This window comes from Sinocyclocheilus grahami, unplaced genomic scaffold (genome assembly GCF_001515645.1).
Source record: "Sinocyclocheilus grahami isolate Dianchi unplaced genomic scaffold, SAMN03320097.WGS_v1.1 scaffold34.1, whole genome shotgun sequence".
In the NCBI taxonomy this organism is placed as follows: domain Eukaryota; kingdom Metazoa; phylum Chordata; class Actinopteri; order Cypriniformes; family Cyprinidae; genus Sinocyclocheilus; species Sinocyclocheilus grahami.
The window spans coordinates 842,626-867,001 of NW_015505213.1; the positions used below are offsets into that span (position 1 = coordinate 842,626).

Consider the following 24,376-nt stretch of genomic DNA (forward strand, 5'->3'; position numbering starts at 1 on the left):
TATGCGGTTGTTTTGGCTATATTACTTTTTTGTCTCATGCAGCGTCTGAGTAACAAAAAAAAAAAAAACAACAAACAAAAAAGTGCATGTGATATTAACAGACGAACTACGCTCATATTTATAATTCCAAACAATCAGTAGGCGACAGGTGCTAGGAAACGCTGTTTTGTACTCATTTATTGAGGAGTCTGCTGCAGTGCTTTTCTGCCGCTCACTGCACAGAACAGATGCCGAGGGAGGTGACACTTCTCCGGGAAAGTCAGACCTCGCGTTCGCGGGACAGCACTGGTGAAATCTTCCAACTGAACCATAGCTAAGGTTTATCCAAAAAAAGTCGCTAGGTTTGTCTGTATGAATATTCTATGGAAAAAAGCCGCTAAAAAAGTCTGAAATTTGCTAAATCTAGTGCTAAAGTTGCGCTCGTGTGTGTGTGTGTGTGTGTGTGAGAGTGTGAGCTGATGGCAGGGGATGGTGGAAATTTGTGGCGGTCAATATGGATATTGTGGATGAGTTCTTCTGTGTCATCACGTTCTATTAGTTCTACAGCTTCAGTTTCGGAACTTTCACGCTTAGTAACACATACAGCTGTTCCCTCACCACAGTGCAACAGTGAAAAGGGACCCCTTTCAAACAGTGTCGCGTTCCGAACGTTGTTTAAGCGACATACACCGGTATTGCGGTATTTAAAAAATTTATATCATAACAAAAATAAACACCGGTATGTTAAATGAACCGATATACTGCCCAGCACTAGATCGTTGTGAGTTATCTTTGAATGCTTGTTTAGAGCTCCATTATATTTTTTATTATTTCCACACATTCGTACGACTGTGCCTGAATTATGCTGGAATCTCTGTAATCAGCCGTTCGTTATTCAGAGAAGAGTTGCTAAGGCCTTGACAAAATGCAGTGAAAAGAAGTCAAGAGCCCTCTCTTCACTTGATTATATGCTTCCCTTTTCTGCAGCTGTGCTGATAGGAGAGGCCATTCTTCAGAATCCTTGGCTGCCATATCTGTGTCTCTGTATCCGAGACCGATAGTGTCATGAATGTTCACAGTGGTTGATGTACGCCACACAAAAGGAAGCATCTCCACCCTGGAACCTGTGACCTAAGCCCTGAAACTTTTATCTAAAACTTTGTCTTTGAACATGGTATGTTTCATAGCTCTGCTTATGACGACATCAATCCAACAGTCTGTTCCTGTTGACATATTGAGTTATTGAGTCCTTCTGTTTTCTGCTATCTAGCTTTTAAACAAAAGATTTTCAAACAATTGTTGCATGCATGCTTTCATGGCATTATCATTCTTTTCCATACTCTGTTACACATTTGGCCTCTTATGAGGGCGGGTTCTCGAGTGTTAGACTTTTAGTGAGTCCAGGTGGAGGAAACCCCATACTGAGGATGTGCCCAGCTGTAGATCCTCTTCATCCCAGACAGCCCTGAGTCGACCTCCTGCTGCCAGAACAGGAAAGCAGTCAGCACTATTTTATCTTCAGGCATCCTCTGTTCCCATAGGTGAACCTTAGTCAGATGCCCCTGTGTCTCATTAGAGGACTTCAGAACAGAATCATTTCCATGCCTAAAAGAAGGAAGCAAATTGGTTGTGGCATTTTAAATGACCTCACTACTTTTTAGGAGCTTGATGAATCTTCTCCACAATTCTGTTCCTGTTGACATTGAGTTATTGAGTCCTTCTGTTTTCTGCTATCTAGCTTTTAAACAAAAGATTTTCAAACAATTGTTGCATGCATGCTTTTATGGCATTATCATTCTTTTCCATACTCTGTTACACATTTGGCCTCTTATGAGGGCGGGTTCTCGAGTGTTAGACTTTTAGTGAGTCCAGGTGGAGGAAACCCCATACTGAGGATGTGCCCAGCTGTAGATCCTCTCCATCCCAGACAGCCCTGAGTCGACCTCCTGCTGCCAGAACAGGAAAGCAGTCAGCACTATTTTATCTTCAGGCATCCTCTGTTCCCATAGGTGAACCTTAGTCAGATGCCCCTGTGTCTCATTAGAGGACTTCAGAACAGAATCATTTCCATGCCTAAAAGAAGGAAGCAAATTGGTTGTGGCATTTTAAATGACCTCACTACTTTTTAGGAGCTTGATGAATCTTCTCCACAAGTCCTCTGAGGATGCTAAATTATGTATAAACAATCATAATTCTGACTGCTTTGGAACAGTGATCAGTCAACAAACAGCACTTCAAAAGCACAGCTGATATTTTATTTTAATAAAGATATTGGATCGATTTCCTGCAAACTCTTCACACTGAGAGACATGCAACAATGCTAATAAAGCTCCCAGTACAATGTGAAATAAAAGAGCAACTTTATTTCCTTTGGTCATTGAATTTTGTGCTGTGTGAATATGCCTTTTCACACTGTAGTTGCAAGAAGAAATTATGAAAGTAGATCAAGTGTAGTACAAACAGTGCTGAATGAGTTACATGACAAAATGTCATGCTTAGTTTAAGAAAAAGTCTGCACAAACATTTTAAAGCAGTGACTTGCTCCTGAAAAGAAAAGACGTCTGTGGCCACCATTTTTGGGTCGGGTTGGCCAAGTTTATCTTATCTTGTGCTTCTTGGTTCCACCAGACACACACAGATGCCTGGCGTTTCAAGGATGGCCTGTTCTCAGCAGCTATCTGATACTGCAAGAACAACAGTTTAACAGTGACATGAAGTTATTTATCCACATCATTAGCAACCTTCTGCAGATTCGGGACCTGAGACACCACCCAAATGATCACTTGGAAGAGCTCCCAGGGTGGGTGTGTTCGTTCACCCCTGGTTTACAGAAAATGTATTCAAATGAATCACAACCCTTTGGAAGAGGATGCAGATAGTTATGCTGTAATACAAATGAATACATATTTCAGTGTGACGCACAAAAAGCTTGACGAGTACTGTGTATGTGGTTTTGTAACTGCTGTACAATGCGGAGGAAGTCGTTTACTTTGAGCTTATTGAATCAGATGTCCTGTATGAGGAGGAGGCTGCAGGACATTAAGTAGTACATTTAATCTGCTGATTTGTTTCCATTCAGATTGTTCTTTCTCTGGGCATGACCTGAGCCCAGTGTGTCCTGACACTGTGGCCAGTATTGGCCATAGTCTCCTAATACTCAAACCCAATTACCTACAGTCCATATGCATCAGTGTTTGATTAAAGTGAGCTGATGTTACAGAGATCAGTGCATCAAAGCATGTCAGAGGCTTTCTCAAGCCATAGGATCATGTTCATGCAAGTATCTCTGGCATATACCGGAGTTGACATTTAATTGTTTGTGCCTGGGGAATGAAATGTGTAAGTAGGGCAGAGTTTTGGTCACATTGAAGCTAAAACATCAATATCAGTAAAATGACAATCTGTATCACATAAAAAATATGATATATGCCTTTTTTAAAAACCATTCTCAAATAAGCGGTCACATGATGCTCCTATCTTCCTCTTGCAGAGGTTTAGTATCACTGTGAAACGGTTTTGCTCGCTTTAGAATTTTCCTATAAAGCCTTCACTTTCGAAGTTGCAAATCATTACGTTTTGTGGAAGATCAACCTGTTTATGAAGTGAGATTTACAGATGAGTGGGAAACCTACTTTGAATGTAGACGAGATGTGACATAACGAGTTTTGCAGATGTTTGCTGGCTTGCATTTTAGGCCAACACTGCGTTTTCAGTTGGCACTCATTTTCATTTTAACTGAGCCATCTTCCTCTCTGCTGTGTTTTCTTTCACGGAAACTTTCTGTCTGTTGAAAAGACAGAATAGTCATATGCAGTGTTGAGTATATACTAATATGTCAGCAGATTGTAATAATAGTTGGGTAGGAATAAACCATAAAATAGGTTTTTAGTTTCTTTTGCAAGATTGCATCAATGTACATGTGTTGTTTGTGTTTGATAAATCACTTTGTGGTGAAATGTTTGTCTTTTGCTGTTTTAGGTTCTTTTAAATGTCAAAGTGGATTGATTTGAATTAAAGGCTTAGGTGAACTGAACTGAAAATGCTGACCCATTTTTTTCTCTGTCTCCTTTTTTGCAGATCGTGAGGACCAATCAATTCTTTGCACGTGAGTAACCATTAGATCATCTTTATTCAGCAGTTACAGGTTACGTCAATCAGTCGGGGCTGATGGAAGTGATGTCACGTCCCCAGTGCTGCACAGGAGTGGGCTTTTTTGGAATCATACATGTACAGCTATGCCTGAAAACATGAGTCATGTATCATTGCGGTATTAAATATCAGTAGCTGCAGCTGTTCGGCATGAAGAGCATCTCACAGTGTGAGTCAGACCCACAGCAAATATTTATAGTCAGCCTATAAGAATTCATCCATAGAAATGCGAGCTTTTGATGCATTAAGCCTGAATTATTGTCTTTGCACATTGTAAATAAGTAAACAGCCTCTCTCATGTCTTAGTGGCACTGTAAGAGGTTATGAGAGTGGGTTTTAACATCGTCTCTCAAAGTCGATACCACTGCAGCACATGCCATTCTGCACACCCACTATGAAGACGTGTCTATGTAGCTAGAATGCAGGGTTAAGGAATCTCGCACTTAACAGCTTATAAATGAATGAAGACAATTTATGGCTTCAGAAGAAGTGAATATAGTGTACAATCATACAGACTACTTTTATTATGCTTTTTATTATCCTTTTTGAAGCTTGAAAGCCTTTACTGTTTTACAGAATCTTCTAGTGGATTCCAACTAATAACCTATGTGTTGCTAGTTTGGAGCAACATGAGGATATTTTCTTTTTTCACAATGGAATAAAATGCAGGAGTTTTAAGTGATGCTTTTAGAAAGATAGGCTGTTTCCATGACCTCTTAAACTCAATAAACAGTGGGATGCTATGCATTTGGTAAAGATGTCAGTCTAATCATCTATTGCTGTAGCTTGGGTCAATGTATATAGTGCTTTACAATTCATTTTGTTATAGCGTACCTGTATTGTATATGCATTTGAGGTTCTCATAAAATACTCTTCATTAGTTGTTTAGAGAATGGGATATGCAATGTTGGATAGAATGGTGAAATGGTCATTGTATCAGCTCACAGCAGGCACATACTGTGCAGTAATTCACGAATGTTTTGCAGAAAAATGAAGACAATTATTTGCGCTCGCACAAGTGCTCCCAAATATAATTTGGGGTCGCACAGGTTACATTTCGGGAGCATATGTGACCAAAATGGTCACAATTTCGAGCCCTGTATACACACATGGTGAGCGTGATTTCACCAAGTACAACATGTTCCTGGATCAACAAATTCAGTTTTAGGCTTACAATCAGGATTAGGTGCTTCTACACCCTTGTTAATCAGCTATCATTTCACACTGATTTTAGGAATAAATTATGGATAAGGTTAAGTTTAGGAGTAGGGATTGGGTTAAGTCTGTATTTTTTGACAGTAATGTTGATCCAGGAACATGTCTTACTTGGCAAAATCACGGCGACCATACGCATATAGTATATAGGTTTTTGTGTGGTTCACCCGTTTGTATTAGAATTTGCTGTTATATTTTATTGATTGAAGCCAATGTTAAGTGAACGACTTCACTGGCCTTTGTAAAAAAAACTTTGGCCGTCTTTCTAAAGATTTTTTTCCATTTATGGGCAGATTGTGGAGAATAATGTTTGAATCAGACTTGTGAAGAACAATATTTCTCGCATTCATATCATTGTTATAAAAAGTCATTAAAAAAAGTCATATTTTGCATGTCAGTAATATTATAAAAGACTTTTAATGTTTACTTAATAAAGCTCATTGTGTAATGCACAAGCACAATAGACCAAATCCTCCTCAATCAGAGTCCTAGCTGCTGAAAGGAGCTGCAGCTGTAAAAACACCAGCAGAGCTAGCTGACCTGTGATACAGGATGCAGCCTGATGCTTAATTTAGCTTGTGGAATGCAAATGTTCTTAAATATCTACCCAGTCTGTTGTGTTTTATTTTATTTGGGTATTTTTATTATGATAATGATATTTTTATGTTTGCTTTTCATTGGAATTTTCTCTTGCAGAGGGGAATCAGGTGCTGGAAAGACAGAAAATACCAAAAAAGTCATCCAGTACCTGGCTCACGTTGCATCGTCTCACAAAGGAAGGAAGGACCACAACATTCCAGTGAGTTCCATTTCTCTCTGCCATTCGCTGAATCATTCATGATGACATTCTTGTTGAATTTCACCAATAATATAGGTGTGGAGAGAGGGATATGTCGGCATATTTTGGGAAACTGTCACACCTCAGTAGGGGGCAGTACTGAGCAGGATAGAATAATGAGACTTGCAGGTTAAAAACTAGTACATTTAGAATCATATGCAAAGCTACATATATTCAATCGATTATTCCTCTAGGTTGCTAATCGGTTTTAAGAAAACTTTATATAAGGCAGTGTTTAAGGCATCTTTAGGCAGTGTTTACATAAGATAATGGAATGGAAAAAATTGACATGCCATCTTTGAGAAAAAAAAAAGAGTGGGATGCAATGGGCAAAGACATCTGTCTAATCATCTATTGTTGTAGTACGGGTGCTTTTAAGCATCTTAACTTTTTTGAGAGGAATTTACAAAGGTTGTTAGACAAATAGGCAGTTTTTATTTATTTTATTTAACGTATCTACTGCATTTACAGTTGAAGCTCTCATAATGTACTCTTTAATTTGTAATGTCTCATATTTAATCTATTTTATCTAGTTACAATGACATCAGGGTGCTTTTGCTAGAAGAGTAATTTTAACCAAATTAACATACATCAGTGGATAACATGCACTTGTATGTCATTGATAGTGTTTTGTGTGGATTCTAATGTACTGACATTGTTGTCTAGATGATCATGTAGTAATAACTGCTGGCTCTTAACTGTGTGTATAAGTATTACTTGTGGACCTATATTGAGAAAACATCTTAGTGGTTGCAGTGCTGGCCTGTAGTTTGCCATCCTTTTGCAGTTTTACTGGTCTCTTAATTTGTGATAACATGTATTACCTTCAAAAATAAATGCAAGCATGCTAAAGAGTTTTACATGCTGTGGTTATTGGTCTTAATGTATTCGCATGGCCAAAGTTATGCAACATACTAAAGGCTTAGATCTGTCCCGTGGTCTAAGACACTTGGAGAATGTGGCCCTGATGCCTTCTAACATATTACATTTGTTTATTATATACAAACAGCCAGAATCTCCTAAAGCAGTCAAACTCCAGGCAAGTTCCCTTTAAGCTTTTTATACCTGCTCTGCTTGTGCATGCAAAACTAACCTGCTGTATAAACACCAATGGAATGTAGCCAATCCAAGGGGAAATTTTCAGCACGCTGGGATATTTTTGAAATAAGTAAACACATTGCTTTAAGTGGTTTAGATGGTTTACGTTTGAATTATTTGTACATATTTTGTCACATTTGCTAAATGGTTTGGAATGTGTGCACACATCTTTAGTGTTGGATAAAACCTATTAGAGAAAAACCTAGTTAACTTGTCAGGATAGCTGGGGGCGTAGTGATATATTTGCATGATGTGAAAATCTGACATTTTAAAGTCATTTTCATATTTACCTTAGTTGTATGGAAGTAAAGAGCTAATCATGTACAACCTGAGCTGATGTCTAAGAGATGTTAAAGAAAAGAGAAAAAAAACTAATGAAATTGAAGGTTTTTAGCACTACACATATAAAGGTCAGTTCTCTTATTTAGACCAGCAACATTCTAAACCAGCCTAATTCACAAACTGAGAAAGTATCCTTCACATATATTTAGGGCTGGGCGATATAGCTAAAAAATGTATCAACGATATAATGTTTCATATCGTTCGGTATCGATAATTATTGACGTTTTTTATAACCTTTTTTTAAAACAGAGCAATAGAAAAAAATGTTTAAATTTAACCACTGTATTTTTAAATTAACCCAATTTATTGAGACAAACAACAAATATATTTTGTTTTAACAGTCAAACACAAAATTAAAATTAAACAAATATCTAATTTCTAATGTTTTATATGCAGATTAAATAGGTTTTAAGGAAACTTTTGTCTTGTCTCCGGAGGCCACAGGAGGGCGCAATTGTCAACAAGGCAATAAATTAAATTAAATTAAATTAACTAATTTCGTAAATTGCATAAACAAATATGAACAAAACAGCATCATGTATTTATGCATTGCTTAATCCAAAGAGCTAAAGCCCCATTCACACAGATTGCATTTAAAAACATAAGAGACGCAGTGAAAAGGAATAAACCGCCACAAATTCGTGACGTGTTTTTTAAAAGTTTTAACGGTTTTAACTTTGCATGGCTTTCTATACATCTCTTGTGTGAGACGCGAGTGCAGCAGTCGTACTTGTCCGTCTAAAAAATGCGCTGAATATGCATCTGTGTGAATGGCTTGGTTTCGGTTTTAACCCATTCAAGATCTTCTCCGCATTGAGCTTCTATATTTCTCTAATATTTTGAATGAATAACGCAGCAGCGGCGCGTCTCGTGGGCTAGACTAACAAAACATTAAAATGAAACAACATCACTTACATCATTATCCCCGCATCTCGCGCGCCACTGATGACGCTCCCTGATGCACACCTAACATTCAAATGCAAATGTTTATTTTAATTCGACTAATATTCATTCTTTAATCACAATCTCCTCATCACAGGCAGGCATAGCACTCATTTCAGCATGTGTTCGTGTTTGTGTGTGCTGTCTGCGTCACTCATAGCACGTGCCTATATCGTGCGCCATATCGAACATTTTTTCTATCGTTATCGAAGAAGGTGTACCGTCGATAAATATCGATACCGTTTTATCGCCCAGGCCTACATATATTCACAGCACATTTTGTTCAGCTTTTAAATCACCCCTTGCTTGTGTGTGTTTTGTCTGTTGTGTGTTTGTGTATTTCCCTCTATGTGACATTAACACCTCTGTTTCCATGATAATGATTTGATTACAGAGCGGAATCCTGTTTTATGTGAGTAGCTTGTAGTCCCTTGTTTTTTCCCATTTTCTTTCTTATATCACGCTGCTACTTTGGGCATAGGAAACTGTCATTTTTGTTCATTTTACCCTCATCTTTTATTTATTTGTTTTTACTAATGACTTCTCATTCTGCCATATAACATCTACCTTCTTAATTACTCTTTTCTGTTCTCTGTGGTTCCAATGTACTATACTTTTGGGGGTGATGTCAAGTAATTTACATGTCTGTAAAACATAAAATTAAAAAAGAAATACTGCATGATGGTGCAGTGGTCGCAGTGCTGAATTCCCATTTGTCAGATCACATGTTACTCTGCTCCATGCATGCAGTTGGAAAGTTCTGGAATGTCCATTTACAAAGAGCCCTGCTACAAAAGAGCAGCTTGAATGCCTGTAGTTCTTGGCATACTTTCTATAATGATGAAAGTACCTTTTTGACTTAATCTTATCAGACCTTCATTTGCTAAAAATTACCATTGCTAATGCAATTTTGTCATACCACTTCAATGGTTAATTTATCTCCTGTTTAGATGAAAGTGGAACCTGTTATTTTTCTCAAAGCTTCATCACTAATCCTTTTTAAAACTTCATTGCATTGTTCTGACTTTAGTTACTGGTTTTCTCAGATACACCCAGATATGTTTAAACAATTCAGCATCTGTTCAACAGTTAAACATCTTGCAGTCTATTTATAGGCTTTTTATAATATTACATTCCCATAAGCATGAAAATGTTAAAGCTTCAAAATCCCCTGGACTGTATCCACTATTTTGCTGTTGTTTGGATTACGTAATGGGAACAGGGTGTAAATTCACAGTGGCCATTCTCTTACGTGTGATGTGTTCCTGTCTCATGACAGCAGCAAGAACAATGGGACACCTGTCTAAACTTCCTATCAGGTGGACGTGGGCAACACTGCGGGTGACTAGAGGATGTAAGGGGGGTGGATGTCCCAGATTTGTTGCTGGGGAGCTGTGATGCAGACTAACTCTGTGATGTGGCACAGTGGGGCTTTGGGCGTCTGTCGTTGCTAATTTGAGGAGTTTCCTCTCCAACCCCCCAAAGCCTGTATTTCAGGCAGTCAGTGAGAATTTGCACAAAAAGCCTCTCATGGCTACCCAGGCTTTAATTAGGTTTGTAGGGTAGTGTATTTTTACTCCATCCAGATGATCTGCTTCTGGTTTGAAGGTCAAATGAAGAGAAATGGTTTTGCTATGGAAGCAGACTGATCATTGTTAGCCACACCATCTCAACAAAATACTGTGAAGAATACAGTAAAAAAAAAAAGGTATTTGTGATCAAGATGATATGGAACTTTTGAGTTTGGAGTCAGTCATCCCACTCCAAAACTTATGTGTATTAAAAAGTGGATGTAAATAAAGACCTTACTGATGATACAAACTAACCCAAGGTGATCTGCGGTATACTGTTTTAAGGTAATATATGCTCAAATGTTTGTAAAATTGGAAATGTTTCTCTTTGCTTTCACTCTGTTTACTGGTGAATAAATGGAACATTTTCACTGGGTTTCTTTTCAATGTTTCACAAAGATTTTTTTATTGCTTTTTAGTTATACACTACCTTTGAACTTTAGTTCATTTTGTATCTGTTTTTGTATGAAAATTAATTTAATCATGTATTTAATTATTTAATGTTTCTAACCAGTGACTTTTGCATTACAGGGAGAGTTAGAGCGTCAACTCCTGCAGGCAAACCCTATTCTGGAATCCTTTGGGAATGCCAAGACAGTGAAAAATGACAACTCCTCACGCTTTGTAAGTTGGTATATGAAGTCTGATATGATAATTCCACCTCTGTTTTTCCAACTGTAACCCTGTTTCAGCACTGGTTAGTTCTCACCACAAAAGTGGGCATGTACAGACAAAACAACAGCATCTTTGGATTCAGTTTGATTGAGCTCTCAATGAGTTAAAAGTATCAATGCTTCCCACAAATACACGCTGCGATTCACTATTACATGGGACAATAGTGAACATAGGTTATACATGGTTACGTAAGCTCACTGAACATTAAATAAATACACACACAAATAAATGCACAGCTGTTTACATTTGCACTCTGCAAGGAAAACATACAGTATAAGAACACACAAAGTTGCAAAATATACAAAGTTGCATATTTAAAAACCTTTGTAGTTTATTTTGCGGTGTTTATGTAAGCCATTGGTCAGTTGCATCAGGAGGCTGTAAAGATTGGTTACACTCACGGTGTGGATGAATCCTGTGTTGGAGACTCTAGGCCTATAGAAGAGAATTTATGCCACACCTAGACCACTACAAAGCAATGACAAAACACTTTGTCTGTGAGCGTTTCTCTCAATTACCGTACGTGATCTCTCAGTTTGAAGCGTCTGTCTTAGGAAATCAACACATGGTGTAGTGAATAATTATCAAAAATAGCCCCCCCTCAATTAAAAATTTACTATTTTTTCCCTTCACTTTAAAATAAAGCATGCTAACATGGTCTTCTATGATGTGCAACATAAAATCTCTCAGAAGATGTAGTGTAGTGTTTCATGACCCTTTAAACATTGCCAAAGCATTTTATTACATTCTTGTTACATTTTGGCAATGACATTTATGTTTACTGATTATGTTTATTTATTTATTACTGTACAATGACATTTATTACATTATGCATGTAGCATCTGGAAAGGGCCATTTAGGTACACACTCACTAAAATCCACGTTCAGCGATCTGAGAGATGTAGCCGTCTGTCTTGCATCGGCTCCTCTTGTCAGCTGTTTGAGTATTCGCTGGCATGCGTCAAAGTCAGCAGAAAGCTTTTGAGCATACAAACAAATCAAAAGCCACAGAGGAATTTGATTCTTCAGGCCTTCCTTTAGGTAATTATTTTGGGGGCATTTGCTGCAAATAAGCTGTCTATTAGCCTTTTACGCATGCTTTGAGAACAGATTCCTTTCAAGTAGAGCTTTTTAAACATGCGCTGCATATCATGCATGCACAAGCCCCTCTTTCCAAATAGTAGTGGATGATCATCTGCTCAAATATATTCTTAGAAATGTTGATTAGGCCCATATATAATGATAGCTATGATGCAACGGTATGGTTTATAAAGCATGACCAGTATAAGCACGTCATGGAAAAAAAAAACACATCTTAAATATTTGTCTTTCCACAGGGCAAGTTCATCCGCATCAACTTTGATGTAACCGGTTACATTGTGGGGGCCAACATTGAAACCTGTATCCTGATCTGATAACCATTCCATTACATTTAAGTAATGCTGCAAATAGCTGCAAGATCAAATGCCTGAAATGGGTGAATTTCTGTGTGTCTTTATTTTTCAGCAGAAGTAAGGGTATTATTTAGTATTTTACAAAAAAAATCTAATCAAACAAACTCTAATGTTCGTATATTAGTTTTATTAAATTTAAATAAAGTGCTATGAAAATCCGAACAGGTTTGATTTGACGTAGACTGAAAAATTAGCTGTCAAATGGACTTTGCTTGCCCTTAACTTAGTCTAAAGATCTTCTTGAAAAGTCCAGGGCTATTCGCCAAGCCAAAGATGAACGCACCTTCCATGTCTTCTACCAGCTGTTGGCTGGTGCTGGAGAACATCTAAAATGTGAGTATTTCTTTTTACATGGTTAAGTTTTTTTTTAGTCAGTTTTTAGCAATGAGATTGGGAGACTTCATTCTAAGTGCAAGGTCAACATGGATGTAATGAAGCAGGCTTTTAATATTCTCAACATGTGAAGGAATTAAACTGATTATGGAGAGTATGTCTGCTGTCTAGAGAAGACTGCAGCTGTGTTAATGCTCTTGTTCTTCTGGCAGCTGATCTACTCCTGGAGGGCTTCAATAACTACCGCTTCCTCTCCAATGGTAACATTCCCATTCCTGGCCAACAGGACAAGGACAATTTCCAAGAGACCATGGAAGCCATGCATATTATGAGCTTCTCCCATGATGAAATCTTATGTAAGCATACATGAAACAAACCTACTTCTACTACATTGTATATTTACTGCTGTTTTATACATGCATACTAGTAAATCATCAGAAATAGGTATTGCACACCTTTTTTGCCTTCACTGTTGCATTCAAAATGGTCAGTGAATTTACAGTACAAGAGTCTCATGTAGTCTCTCCATTAATGAGTTGATAACCTTGACAACCCTATTATTATTTTAAGGCATGCAGTTAACACAAACTTGAATTAAATTTGTTTAAACACTAACAATTTAGCACGCACTTTAACCTTTTTGGGTTTTTTTAAACAGATTGTTTATATACAGTATAAATTAAACCCAAGTGGGATGTTTAATCGAAGTTATCGCCATTCTCCTGGTAAAATGTAATTCTTATTGAAGCTCATTAAGCCATGAGTAAAACATTGTTATTCATCGAAATTGGAAAAATCAGCAGCGCATTGCAGGCCAGCAGAATTTTATGCATGATTAAGTCCATAATGGATTGGTATTATTTTATTTTAAGTTAATATTTTGTCGAATCAAATTATATTACATTTACTTTGCAATTTGATGCAATTCAGAAATGTTTGTTTTGAGGAAATAAAACTCCTGCATAAATCTACCCATCCAGTTTCATCATATAGACCTCATCCACTGAAATATTTGAACCCCTCAAATTAAACTGAAAATGATGAATATGAAAAAATAAGGAATAATCTTGATTAAATGGTGCAACTGTTTGACGTCCCTAATAAGTATACAAGAATGAACGAAATGCTGGTTAAAATAGTTTTAAATGGAGTATAAGCATGCCACACTGCAGGAAATCGACCTTCCAAAAATATTTCAGGTCAACTACCCACATACTGTTGACGCTGTTGTCCTTTTTTTTTTTTTTCGTCACTGCAGCAATGCTCAAGGTGGTATCAGCTGTCCTGCAGTTTGGCAACATTGTGTTCAAGAAGGAGAGAAACACCGACCAGGCCTCTATGCCAGAAAATACAGGTACTCATCTGTTTTACAAGTTTCAGAAATGCATAATGCCTTATTTTAGCACAGAGATAACGTTTCTTTTTTTCAGTAATGGAAATCTAATGTATTATGTGAAGTACTTTAATAACTCTGTAAATCCTTTGGCAGTGCATTAGCATGAAATTGTGTTTGGTATTCCCACTACCCTCCAATCTAACCCCTGCACCAGATGTTTTTGTGCAGTTCTCCACGGCTCTGTTTTGACAAATTACCCATTGGACTTCTCTTGGGCTCCCATGATGACAGTTTGAATGGTTTTTGGATATGTTTCATATAAAAAAAAAAATACCGGAATAGTTGTGCTAAGTTGCGTTAAATCAAACGGGTTTACGTAAGAGCCCCAAAAGTGACCGTTTTACCATCATGATGCATTCCAGCAAGCTTACTCCACTGGCATTTTGATTCATTTGTTTTTATCATCACCGTTCATGGTATGATATTGAAACTTTCATCTGTTCAAGCCACCAAGTCATTCACGAATTGAAGCTGGAAAGTTAGTCGTGCTGGTGGTCCTGAGGGGGAACTCTTGGGGTTTGTTTGGCTGCTAAATGGGCTGTAGGGGTTTAGAAGTCAGTAAATTGCAATAACGACCTGACTTATTTGAAATACCTCTTATATTCATGAGAAAAAATGTCCCATAATAACTTCTCTCACCACCATTTAAGTGCATAAGGGATACTTCTAAAATCCTATAAATCGAAAAAGAATGTCACCATTTTTGGTCGGCTTGCGTTAGAGGACCATTTTGTGAACAAGTGTGTATTTTCTGTTTTTCAGCTGCTCAAAAGCTTTGCCACCTGCTTGGCATTAATGTCATGGAGTTCACACGTGCCATCCTGTCTCCAAGAATCAAAGTGGGCAGAGACTATGTACAAAAAGCCCAAACTAAGGAGCAGGTAATGAGCTATTAAGTTTTCCACTGTATATCTGTCAAATCTCCCACCCTTTCAGCTGTAAAGCAGTGTTTTCATTACTCTTGAATCTTGTCAGGCCTGATTGTAGACCATTGCTGTACTTTTGTTCTATTCACATTTCCTTTTCACCTCTGTCCTTTTACAACAATAGGCTGCTAGTCTCCTGTCATTAAAATGTCATCATAACTGAACAAATTCTGCAGAGGGAGTAGTGTTTGGGAAACCTGTTCGGAAAATAATTCCACTAGAAGGGTCATTTCAGGTTTTGCTTACCATTTTTAGGGTTGGGTATTTGAATTTCAGCAATATGGATTCTGCTTATGTATTCCAATAAAAAAGAAACGTGTCCTATTGACTTCTAAGATGAAACCGGTTGTTGAAACCCAACCCTACTTTTGTATCTGTGTTAAAATAGTGTGATTCTATATCATAACACATATTTTTTGTAAATGTGAGCTTTATGTCACTTATTCCCTTTGCCTGATCCTGTTTCTCTGACCAGGCCGACTTTGCAGTGGAAGCCCTGGCCAAGGCCACATACGAAAGGTTGTTCCGCTGGCTTGTTCACCGCATTAATAAAGCTCTGGACAGGACCAAGCGCCAGGGAGCTTCCTTCATTGGCATCCTGGACATTGCTGGCTTTGAGATATTCCAGGTGTGGCTTCCTTGGCTCAGCTGTCTCTTGCGCTAAATCATAGATATTAATCACTATACTGCAACAAATCAGAGGTCATATGATATGAGGTTTTCTAAAAATGCAGGCAATGCAAGAACTTGAAAATACTGTAAGTTTTGTGTATAAAAAGATATTGCATGGGACAAATTGAATTTAGTTTAACAGATTTTAAGCATACCACAGTATTAGTAGGTTTCATCACTGATTAAAAACAGTGATTATAGAAGATGACAGCATTTCTATGAAGAAAATGAAGAATGAATTGAGTTCATAAAAATATATTACTATTGTGCCACAGAATGTACTTCTCAAGGTAGTAATACAAAATTAAGTTTTGTTCCAATTTTATTACTACAGTTTTTTTTTCATGTTTTAGTAGTAAGCCTCTATTGTGATCACTGCTTGGCAAAAATAAAAGGCCAATCAAAATTTGATTGCATTTTTAAAGATTAATTGGATTGTTAATATTTCTTTAATTACCAGCGTTTGTTTAGACATGCTTTTTGATTACTAAAATGTAATTATACCATTAAAACAGAGTCCAGAAAAATTTATGGAAAAAATGGAGGGGAAAAAAAAATTTTGAATTCCTAAATCCTTAAGAAGGTTTCTTCAGGTTGTGCTGGAGGATGTCCTTGCTGTCTTGCTTTGGTTAAGATGCATCTACTCAATTGAGTAATGTAATTATGGTATAGTTAGGATGAAATTACAAGGTTTACAGTAAATAGCGTAATTGGATACCCACTCATAACTGCAGTATTTAGTTATGTGATATTGAAGATACTGATGTTGGTGAAAGAATCTATCATGCATGTTCTGGGACTTAAAAATGCTATGGACAAAGACGGTTTGAACATATTTTATTGCTTTCTCCATCTCTTGGCAGCTGAACTCATTTGAGCAGCTCTGCATCAACTACACCAACGAGAAGCTTCAGCAGCTGTTCAACCACACCATGTTCATCCTGGAGCAGGAGGAGTACCAGCGTGAAGGCATCGAGTGGAGCTTCATCGACTTCGGCCTCGACCTGCAGCCCTGCATTGACCTCATCGAGAGACCAGTGAGCGCTCACCACCCTTGAATTTTTGTTCTGGGTTCCTAGAATTATTTTCTACCTCAAATATTTGCAAAATTTCATGTGATTTTGAAGTTACTGTGGAAGCAAAGTGCTTTCTGTTGGTTTTTCTAGAAGTTGTTTTGATCGGTCCTATGGTACCATTCCCAGGCAAATCCTCCCGGTGTGTTGGCTCTGTTGGATGAGGAGTGCTGGTTTCCAAAAGCCACTGATAAAACCTTTGTGGACAAACTGGTGCAAGAGCAAGGCACTCATGCCAAGTTCCAGAAACCACGGCAGCTGAAGGACAAAGCTGATTTCAGCATCATTCACTATGCTGGCAGGGTACGTCTGCATTCATATTAATTAAACTACACATAGCTGTTGGCTTCCCCTCTTGTGCTTCAGTCCTGTGATGGTTTTTGTAATGAAGGCCTGTTAGTGTTTCAAATAAAAAAGGAATGCATCGTAACCTTATGTAATTGGATTTAGTCAGGTCAAACTGGCTTGCAGTGAAATGTTGCATTGCTGTCTTTCAAGGGTAGCAGCATCCAGCTGTGGTATGTGCTAACCATAGGCCACATCTGTTTCAGATCAGTGAGCTGTTTGCAATGGAAACTTGACACTGCATGAAATAAGGGACTTTTGATATTTCTCTCCCTTTGAGCTATGTTTGGGTTAAAAGCCAGAAAATTAGAGTTTGCTTTGTTTCCTGTTGTTTAAGTAAAAAAAAAACAGTGCATTGATTTATACTTTATCACTTTCAGTAGTTACATAACACTATGCAAACAGCCAACGGCCACTGAACTGCAGTACCTCTTAAATTAAACGATCCAGATTTAACCAATCCTGGCTTAATTCCATTCTTCCCATCTTGAGGTTGTTAACGTACTGTTTATTACTCTCATTTTGCAGGTTGACTATAAGGCAGATGAGTGGTTGATGAAAAACATGGACCCTCTAAATGACAACGTGGCCACACTCCTGCACCAGTCCACGGATAAGTTTGTGGCTGAACTGTGGAAGGATGGTAAGCTGTTTTCTTCTCGAGTGCCTTCCAGATTCCCTGAAACGTAAAACGGCTAGTTTTTATGGTTCTACCCTCCCACTCTGTGAAGAAAGAGACTGTTGTTTTCAGTCTTCAGTTTCACATCTTGTGTGTCTTGTAAAAAGAGCTTGTCATGCATTTCAGTGGCTTGTTGCAAATATTTTAACGTAGTGGGGGGAATTATTAATTCAGTTGCAAAGAGTCAAACTTTGGGCTGGGCGGTGTGTGTGAATAAAAATGTGTCCAACAAGACATTCTGCAATACTGTTGGTACCACAACATATATTTGCACTGTAGTTGTAAGCAGGGCTGCTCTACATTAATTACAGATTAAAGCAGTGAGGAAATATGAAATAATGCAAAAATACAGAGTGGGATGTGTCAAATATTGTGTCTTATTTCAGCATTGACTGTATTTCCAGCCAAAATAACTGTGTATAATGAATAACATGATACACTTTTCATATAAAATTATTAAGACTGTGGCAAAATAATTACTCGGAAGTAAATACAAAATAGAATGTGTGTGCTAAGATCGATCAGCAGGATCTTAAAATGTTTAATTGAAAGTACACATATCCAAAAGCATTAGAGACTAGTGCTTATTCTCACTTGTGTTGCACAGCACTAACCAGTGTGTTTACTACCATTTATGTCTATTATGTGCTAGCTGTGTTCTACTACTACTTTTTTATTTTGCTTTTTTTCTTGTTTATCCCCCCCTTTGCCCCCTTTCTCTGTCTCTCGACCATAGAGATTCAGAATATCCAAAGAGCGTATTTTTATGATGTCTCTAGTCTCCATGAATCGCCAAGTGAAGGTATACGATGCTGTAGGTCTCTGCTTACCAGCGCATTGTGTACTTTCAAACACTCCCACCATGGCTTGTAGACCTGGGCCCTGGTCCCTCTAGCTGGCTAACTTTAGAGTTAGCTGGATCCATTTGGAAGGAAGCGTGACTTGGCTGATTCATTAGGAAGCCCAAACTGACCATGAATGAAGATTGCATGAAAAATTAATGCATGTGCATAGTGACTTAATACAGAGTACAGACACTGCATAACAAACAATTGAAGGTGACTCTATGGGTGCGCTGGCTACAAGGATTAGGGCCCTGCTTGTTCTTTGAGTCCTTTCAGCAATTTTGATTCACACACTTGCTAAATGTTTTCCCTGTAATTTATTACTTTAAAAACTATGTTAAGTGTAAAATTGTTATTAAATCCACACCTCTAGCAGTTTTTTTAGTCCAGACCGTTTTGAAAAAGGCCATTTTCACAAGAATAGGTGATTCTGAAAACCTGGTCACATTTCACCCCCAAGTCAAATAGAAATATGCTTTGCTTATAGAAAATAAGTATCTATCTATCTGTCTATCTGTCTGTCATAAATGTAGTTTTTAAAAAATATTTATCTACAAGCAAATTTTATAATAAAATAAAGCTATTTTAAGATCATTTTCATTGCAGTAAATCACAAGTTATTATAAAAAATGACTATAGTACAGTAATAAGAATCTTCAACCGTAATGAGTAAAAAAAAAAAAAGTGTCTGGACTAGGGATGCTCCGATCGATCGGCTGGAGATCGGCATCGGCTGATAATCACATTTTATGACTTGATCGGTACTCACTAACTTGGCCAATCTCACGAACCGATCGCAATTTGATGACGTCAATGCATGACGACGAAAAAATTTGCTATTTGTAGTGTATGTTTTGCATGATGATATGATGAATGGATGGTTAATTTTTAACAGCAGATTCAGTGACGTTAGAGCTGATCTGCGCCTCACTGCACACGTCTGCGGCGCATTACAGCTCCACGAGAACTGGAGCTGGTCAGTGCTCTAGTCAGTGCTTGTGTTTATCAGCCAGCCGCGGCACGTTTCTGCTTGGCTAAAAATAGTCTTTTGTGAGGTGTCACGGCGTGGAGGATGAAACAAAACCTCGTCGAAGCCGTAAGGGATAACGGTAACATAATACACTTATCGTGGGCTGATCTTAAATTAACATTTATTTATAAAACAAAATAACTTCTTTGGCCATATTAGCCTACTCAATAGCATTAACACAGGCTTTACTCCTTTCTTTACTGAAAATGCAAATTAATTTGCTGCCAGCAGGAGGTTCTTTAAAGCGGGAGAAACAGGTTTCCCCAGTAACGGCTGTACACAAAGTAATATAAAAACACCCGCGCCTCGTTTTGATTTTTAAACGTGCAGTACGTGCTCATGTTTATTCAAGGAAGCCTTTTGGAAAATCCGTCAGTTTTGATATTGTGGTGAGCGCCACAAATAAATAAATGTATGGGAAACACATCACACAGCACAACCACTTGAGCCCAACTTCAGTCTACTCATCACCTTAAATTTAACTGCGTTTGTAGCCGGTGCCATAGCCAGACTGATAAACAAACACAGACCTGAAGTTAACTTCGGGCCGGACCGGGCCAGGCGCATGCGTCTGATGAAACCGTCTATGTAAAGCTTGAAGCATCAGAATCAGCATCAGTATCAGCCGATCACCATGACAAGAAATCGGTACTCAGTATCGGCTGCAAAAATCCTGATCGGAGCATCCCTAGTCTGGACACATTATGATAATGACAGTTTTGGTTGAAAATTTGCTTAATTGTCAAAAACATTGTCCTAAAATGGACTTAATGCTAAATATTATTTCCTTTTAAAATTTAGATTTCACAGTGAAATATGACCTGACCTGGTTTTCACGAGATTCCCTCAAACACAGCTTAGTTTACAGCAGTCAGAGCGGTGTGTGTGTGGTACGGTGCTTATGCCCTTGCTTCTGTCGGTCAGATAACTTGTTTGTTTTAAGTGTCAGATGGTGATTTGATAGGCCGTGTGAGGGAGATGGAGTTTGGGTGAGGGGTGGAGGAGTTCTGTAGTGTCTCCAACAGGGAACACGGAACAATACACGTCTTGTTTCACTGGAATCCAAATGACTCGCTCAGCCCTGTGCCAGTCAACACTGACAGCTCAGTAAATTCTCCATGGAGGTAACGGAAGTCACGTCAGGAGCCCATTATGAACAGAACAGTACTTGGAAGTGGTTCTTAAGAATGACGTTTGCAGGAATGCTGCAAGACCTAGAATTATTAATATAGCCTCAGTAGTTACACTTAACCAGCCTCCAATAAATCAAAAAGAATATGTAGTTTTTGATTACTTGTGTGTTGAGTGATTGAAGTTTGACTTGTTTTGCTGTAGGACACTGTTATCAGACTCAAATTTGTGAATATAATTTTTCTGATTAGGGTCTTATTTATTCACATTTATTTATTCAGTTGCTGAAAGGAGACCTCTTTAGTAACATTACTTAGAAAGAGAACTTGATTTACATGTCTGGGTCATATTTCACTCAAAAGAAAAAAACAACAACATTTTCCCTCGATTTAAATTGCTGTAATGCATCCAAATGCTTTATTTTGAATTTGAGAAGTTTTGTTGTTTCTTGTTAGAATCTCATTTCTGTAGTAGAGTAAAAATAATGACAAAACTATGATTTGTTTTACTGAAATCAACATACTACAACAAATGCTTACACAATGTATCAATACTTTACAATGCGCTTTTTTGTATTCTGTAATTCTGTAACAAGAATTGGAGTGGAAAATGTACTTGAGGGAAACATCTTAAAATAAAGCCTTTTAAGGACCATTATTTAAGCAAAATATATTAACTTTTTTTTTTATAAATAGAATAAACTTTTTATAAACTTAAAGCACTGTTCACTGCACTGCTAAATGCACACTGCCATTGAAATTCGCCACACCAAAAGAAATTCGATTTAATTAGTTGTAAATATGGGCTGCACACAATGTTATCAGTGTAGTCTGATTCACAAGCAGGTGACAAGAGGAGTTAAGCATTACTGGTTTAAATCTGTCTGATGAAACCATGAGAGCAGTTGCTGAATTAACATCTGACTCAATGAACTGCAAGATATTGGTGTGAAGTATGTCCTGGACATGATCTTGACAGGTTTTGAGGTTCACCCTTCCATTTACTTTCTTTTGCAGCTTGTGCTTGTTTATAGATGTGGTCTTATCCTTGGCACTCTTCATCTGTTTCATGTCTCCATTTGCGTAGCATTGGACCTGCACCTGCTGGCATAGTAGGGGGGCCATTGTCTCTTGAATTGACTGTCTAAACTTGTGGCATTGAGTCAAAATACACTGTACTACTTTCTGAAAGTTATTTTCGGTTTTCTTTTGGGATATGACGATTAAAGGACTGAAGGAATCAAAGGACAGTTTTTTTTTGTTATTATTAAATGGTTTTTGTAAGAATGCAAAAATACACAGCGTATTTTGACCTTCTGCTTGGTGTTGTTGAATTAGAGCTATCAAATAAAAGCAGTCTTGGTGAGCATAAAAAAATCTTACTGACCCAAACATACCAATGGTGGAGTAATTGTTTTAAACTTTTTTTTTTTAATTATCATTTTCAGATAGATTTTCACTACATTTAAGTTGTTTTCTTTTCATAATTAAAATTGGTATATCCAAATGTCACTTCCAAAAATAATGAGCTTAATTTCCAAATCAGACCTTATAGCTCAATAATGCATCTCTCCAAAGAGCTTTATCATAATAATAAAATGTATTTGTATAATTTAATAATTTATATAAATAAGTGTAAAATTAAAGGTGCACTTTGAAGAGTTAATTATTTTATGTTCATTCTGTCTTTTCATAGAAGTTTTTACTGATGCCAATTATTGATAAACCAGCATCTGAAATTTTGCATCTGCTAAATACTAAGTATCATCTAATAATCTGATCTGTAGATCCGAGCCTTGGAGCTTGACCCAAACCTCTACCGGATCGGGCAGAGTAAGATCTTCTTTCGCACTGGAGTTTTGGCACACCTGGAGGAGGAGAGAGACCTGAAAATAACAGATATCATCATCTACTTTCAGTCAGTCTGTCGAGGATATCTGGCTCGCAAGTGAGTCCAAATGGAGATGGCTGATCTAAATCTGGTCTAAAAGGGGCAGCAGTGATATGCAGCTCTTACTGTTTATAGTGTAGAAATAAAATGTATTCTTATGAGACCTTGACTGTGAACTGCTGCTGTTTTGCTGTTGTGTTTCTCAGAGCCTTTGCTAAAAAACAGCAGCAGCTAAGCGCTTTGAAAGTCCTGCAGAGAAACTGTGCCGCCTACCTGAAACTACGCCACTGGCAGTGGTGGAGACTTTTCACCAAGGTTGGTCTCGGTTTTTGAAAGAGTTCGTTTTAATGATTTGACCAGGTTTTGTATACTTGTCTAAAAGAAATGTATGTGTTTGCAAGAGAAATTGAATCTTTAAAAACTTGTTTGCAGTATTGTTGCAGATAGTTTTCATTTGAGACATGCATTACATGTGTGTCTGCAGGTGAAACCCCTCCTCCAGGTGACCCGTCAGGAGGAAGAAATGCAGGCCAAGGATGAGGAGCTCATTAAAGTGAAGGAGAAGCAAGTGAAAGTAGAGAACGAACTGGTGGAAATGGAGCGGAAACACCAGCAGGTTAGCACACACTCACCTGCTCCCTCTGTCTTCTGAAAATACAGTGTTATTTAAGTGTTGTGTTAGTGTTTGACCTAATAATGGATGGAATGAGCCACATTTAAAGACACTGTTACGTATCTGATATATGTAAATGGCCACACTTGAATTATGTTGCTTTCTAAAATCTTGATTTTCTAAAATCTCGATATCTATCACTAGATAGAGAATCTAGTGATCTCTTGTGGCTTTATTCAATGTAGTGGATATTCTGCAGTGTTACGAAATCATAGTGACTCTGTCAAACAAATTGAGTGCTAAACATTTTGTAGAAACCGAGAGAAGATCTGGTTTGATGTTTGTTTCAGCTTTTGGAGGAGAAGAACATCTTGGCAGAGCAACTGCAGGCTGAGACAGAATTGTTTGCTGAAGCTGAAGAGATGAGGGCTCGCCTGGTGGCTAAAAAACAAGAGCTGGAGGAGATTCTTCATGACCTGGAGTCCCGTGTGGAGGAGGAAGAGGAGAGGAACCAATCTTTGCAGAATGAGAAGAAGAAAACGCAGTCGCACATACAGGTGAGGACTTCACTGTGGAAATATAGTCCTTGATCTGCTGTAAACTTTAAAATAGGCCTCTCTGCTCTGAGAGAGGAAATCTGTATCTAAAACTTCTGGGTTGGAATAATGAATTGAGCAAGTACTTAGCTAAAAAGACTCACAAAGTCCTACACTGCTGCTGTACAGAAACTACAAGTGTGTGTGTGTGTGTGCATGACTTCAGGACCTAGAGGAACAACTAGATGAAGAAGAGGCTGCCCGACAGAAGCTTCAGTTGGAGAAGGTGACTGCTGAAGCCAAGATAAAAAAGATGGAGGAAGATATTCTGCTGTTGGAGGACCAGAACTCCAAATTCCTAAAGGTCAGTGCAGATGTCATTCTGCCTAATCAAAATGCAACCCATGGCCTTTGTTGTAGGAATGCTCTGAGAAGAACTTTGCAGGAGCAAACTGAACTCTTCCTTTCCTCTCTATCCCTCAGGAGAAAAAACTCCTGGAGGACCGTGTCAGTGAGATGACCTCCCAGTTGGCTGAGGAAGAAGAGAAGGCCAAGAACCTTAGCAAAGTCAGAAACAAGCAAGAAATGATGATGGTAGACCTGGAAGGTGAGGACTGGGTTGAATTTGGGTCATTTTATATAAG

General features: G+C 38.0%; 1 protein-coding gene across 1 annotated transcript in view; it reads left to right on the top strand.

Annotated features, from left to right (window-relative positions):
* Window positions 1–24,376, top strand: part of LOC107581403 (myosin-10-like) — a 60,440-nt gene that overhangs the window by 25,410 nt on the left and 10,654 nt on the right. Inside the window, exons 4-25 of the mRNA XM_016266961.1 lie at window positions 4,057–4,084; window positions 6,040–6,142; window positions 7,191–7,220; window positions 8,958–8,975; window positions 10,666–10,758; window positions 12,147–12,210; window positions 12,498–12,596; window positions 12,809–12,952; window positions 13,855–13,950; window positions 14,755–14,873; window positions 15,394–15,546; window positions 16,454–16,627; window positions 16,793–16,966; window positions 17,537–17,651; window positions 18,424–18,489; window positions 22,389–22,390; window positions 22,480–22,640; window positions 22,790–22,898; window positions 23,068–23,199; window positions 23,547–23,753; window positions 23,959–24,096; window positions 24,216–24,339. Coding sequence (XP_016122447.1) covers window positions 4,057–4,084; window positions 6,040–6,142; window positions 7,191–7,220; window positions 8,958–8,975; window positions 10,666–10,758; window positions 12,147–12,210; window positions 12,498–12,596; window positions 12,809–12,952; window positions 13,855–13,950; window positions 14,755–14,873; window positions 15,394–15,546; window positions 16,454–16,627; window positions 16,793–16,966; window positions 17,537–17,651; window positions 18,424–18,489; window positions 22,389–22,390; window positions 22,480–22,640; window positions 22,790–22,898; window positions 23,068–23,199; window positions 23,547–23,753; window positions 23,959–24,096; window positions 24,216–24,339 — 2,349 coding nt within the window. The remainder of the gene's footprint in view (window positions 1–4,056; window positions 4,085–6,039; window positions 6,143–7,190; window positions 7,221–8,957; window positions 8,976–10,665; window positions 10,759–12,146; window positions 12,211–12,497; window positions 12,597–12,808; window positions 12,953–13,854; window positions 13,951–14,754; window positions 14,874–15,393; window positions 15,547–16,453; window positions 16,628–16,792; window positions 16,967–17,536; window positions 17,652–18,423; window positions 18,490–22,388; window positions 22,391–22,479; window positions 22,641–22,789; window positions 22,899–23,067; window positions 23,200–23,546; window positions 23,754–23,958; window positions 24,097–24,215; window positions 24,340–24,376) is intronic.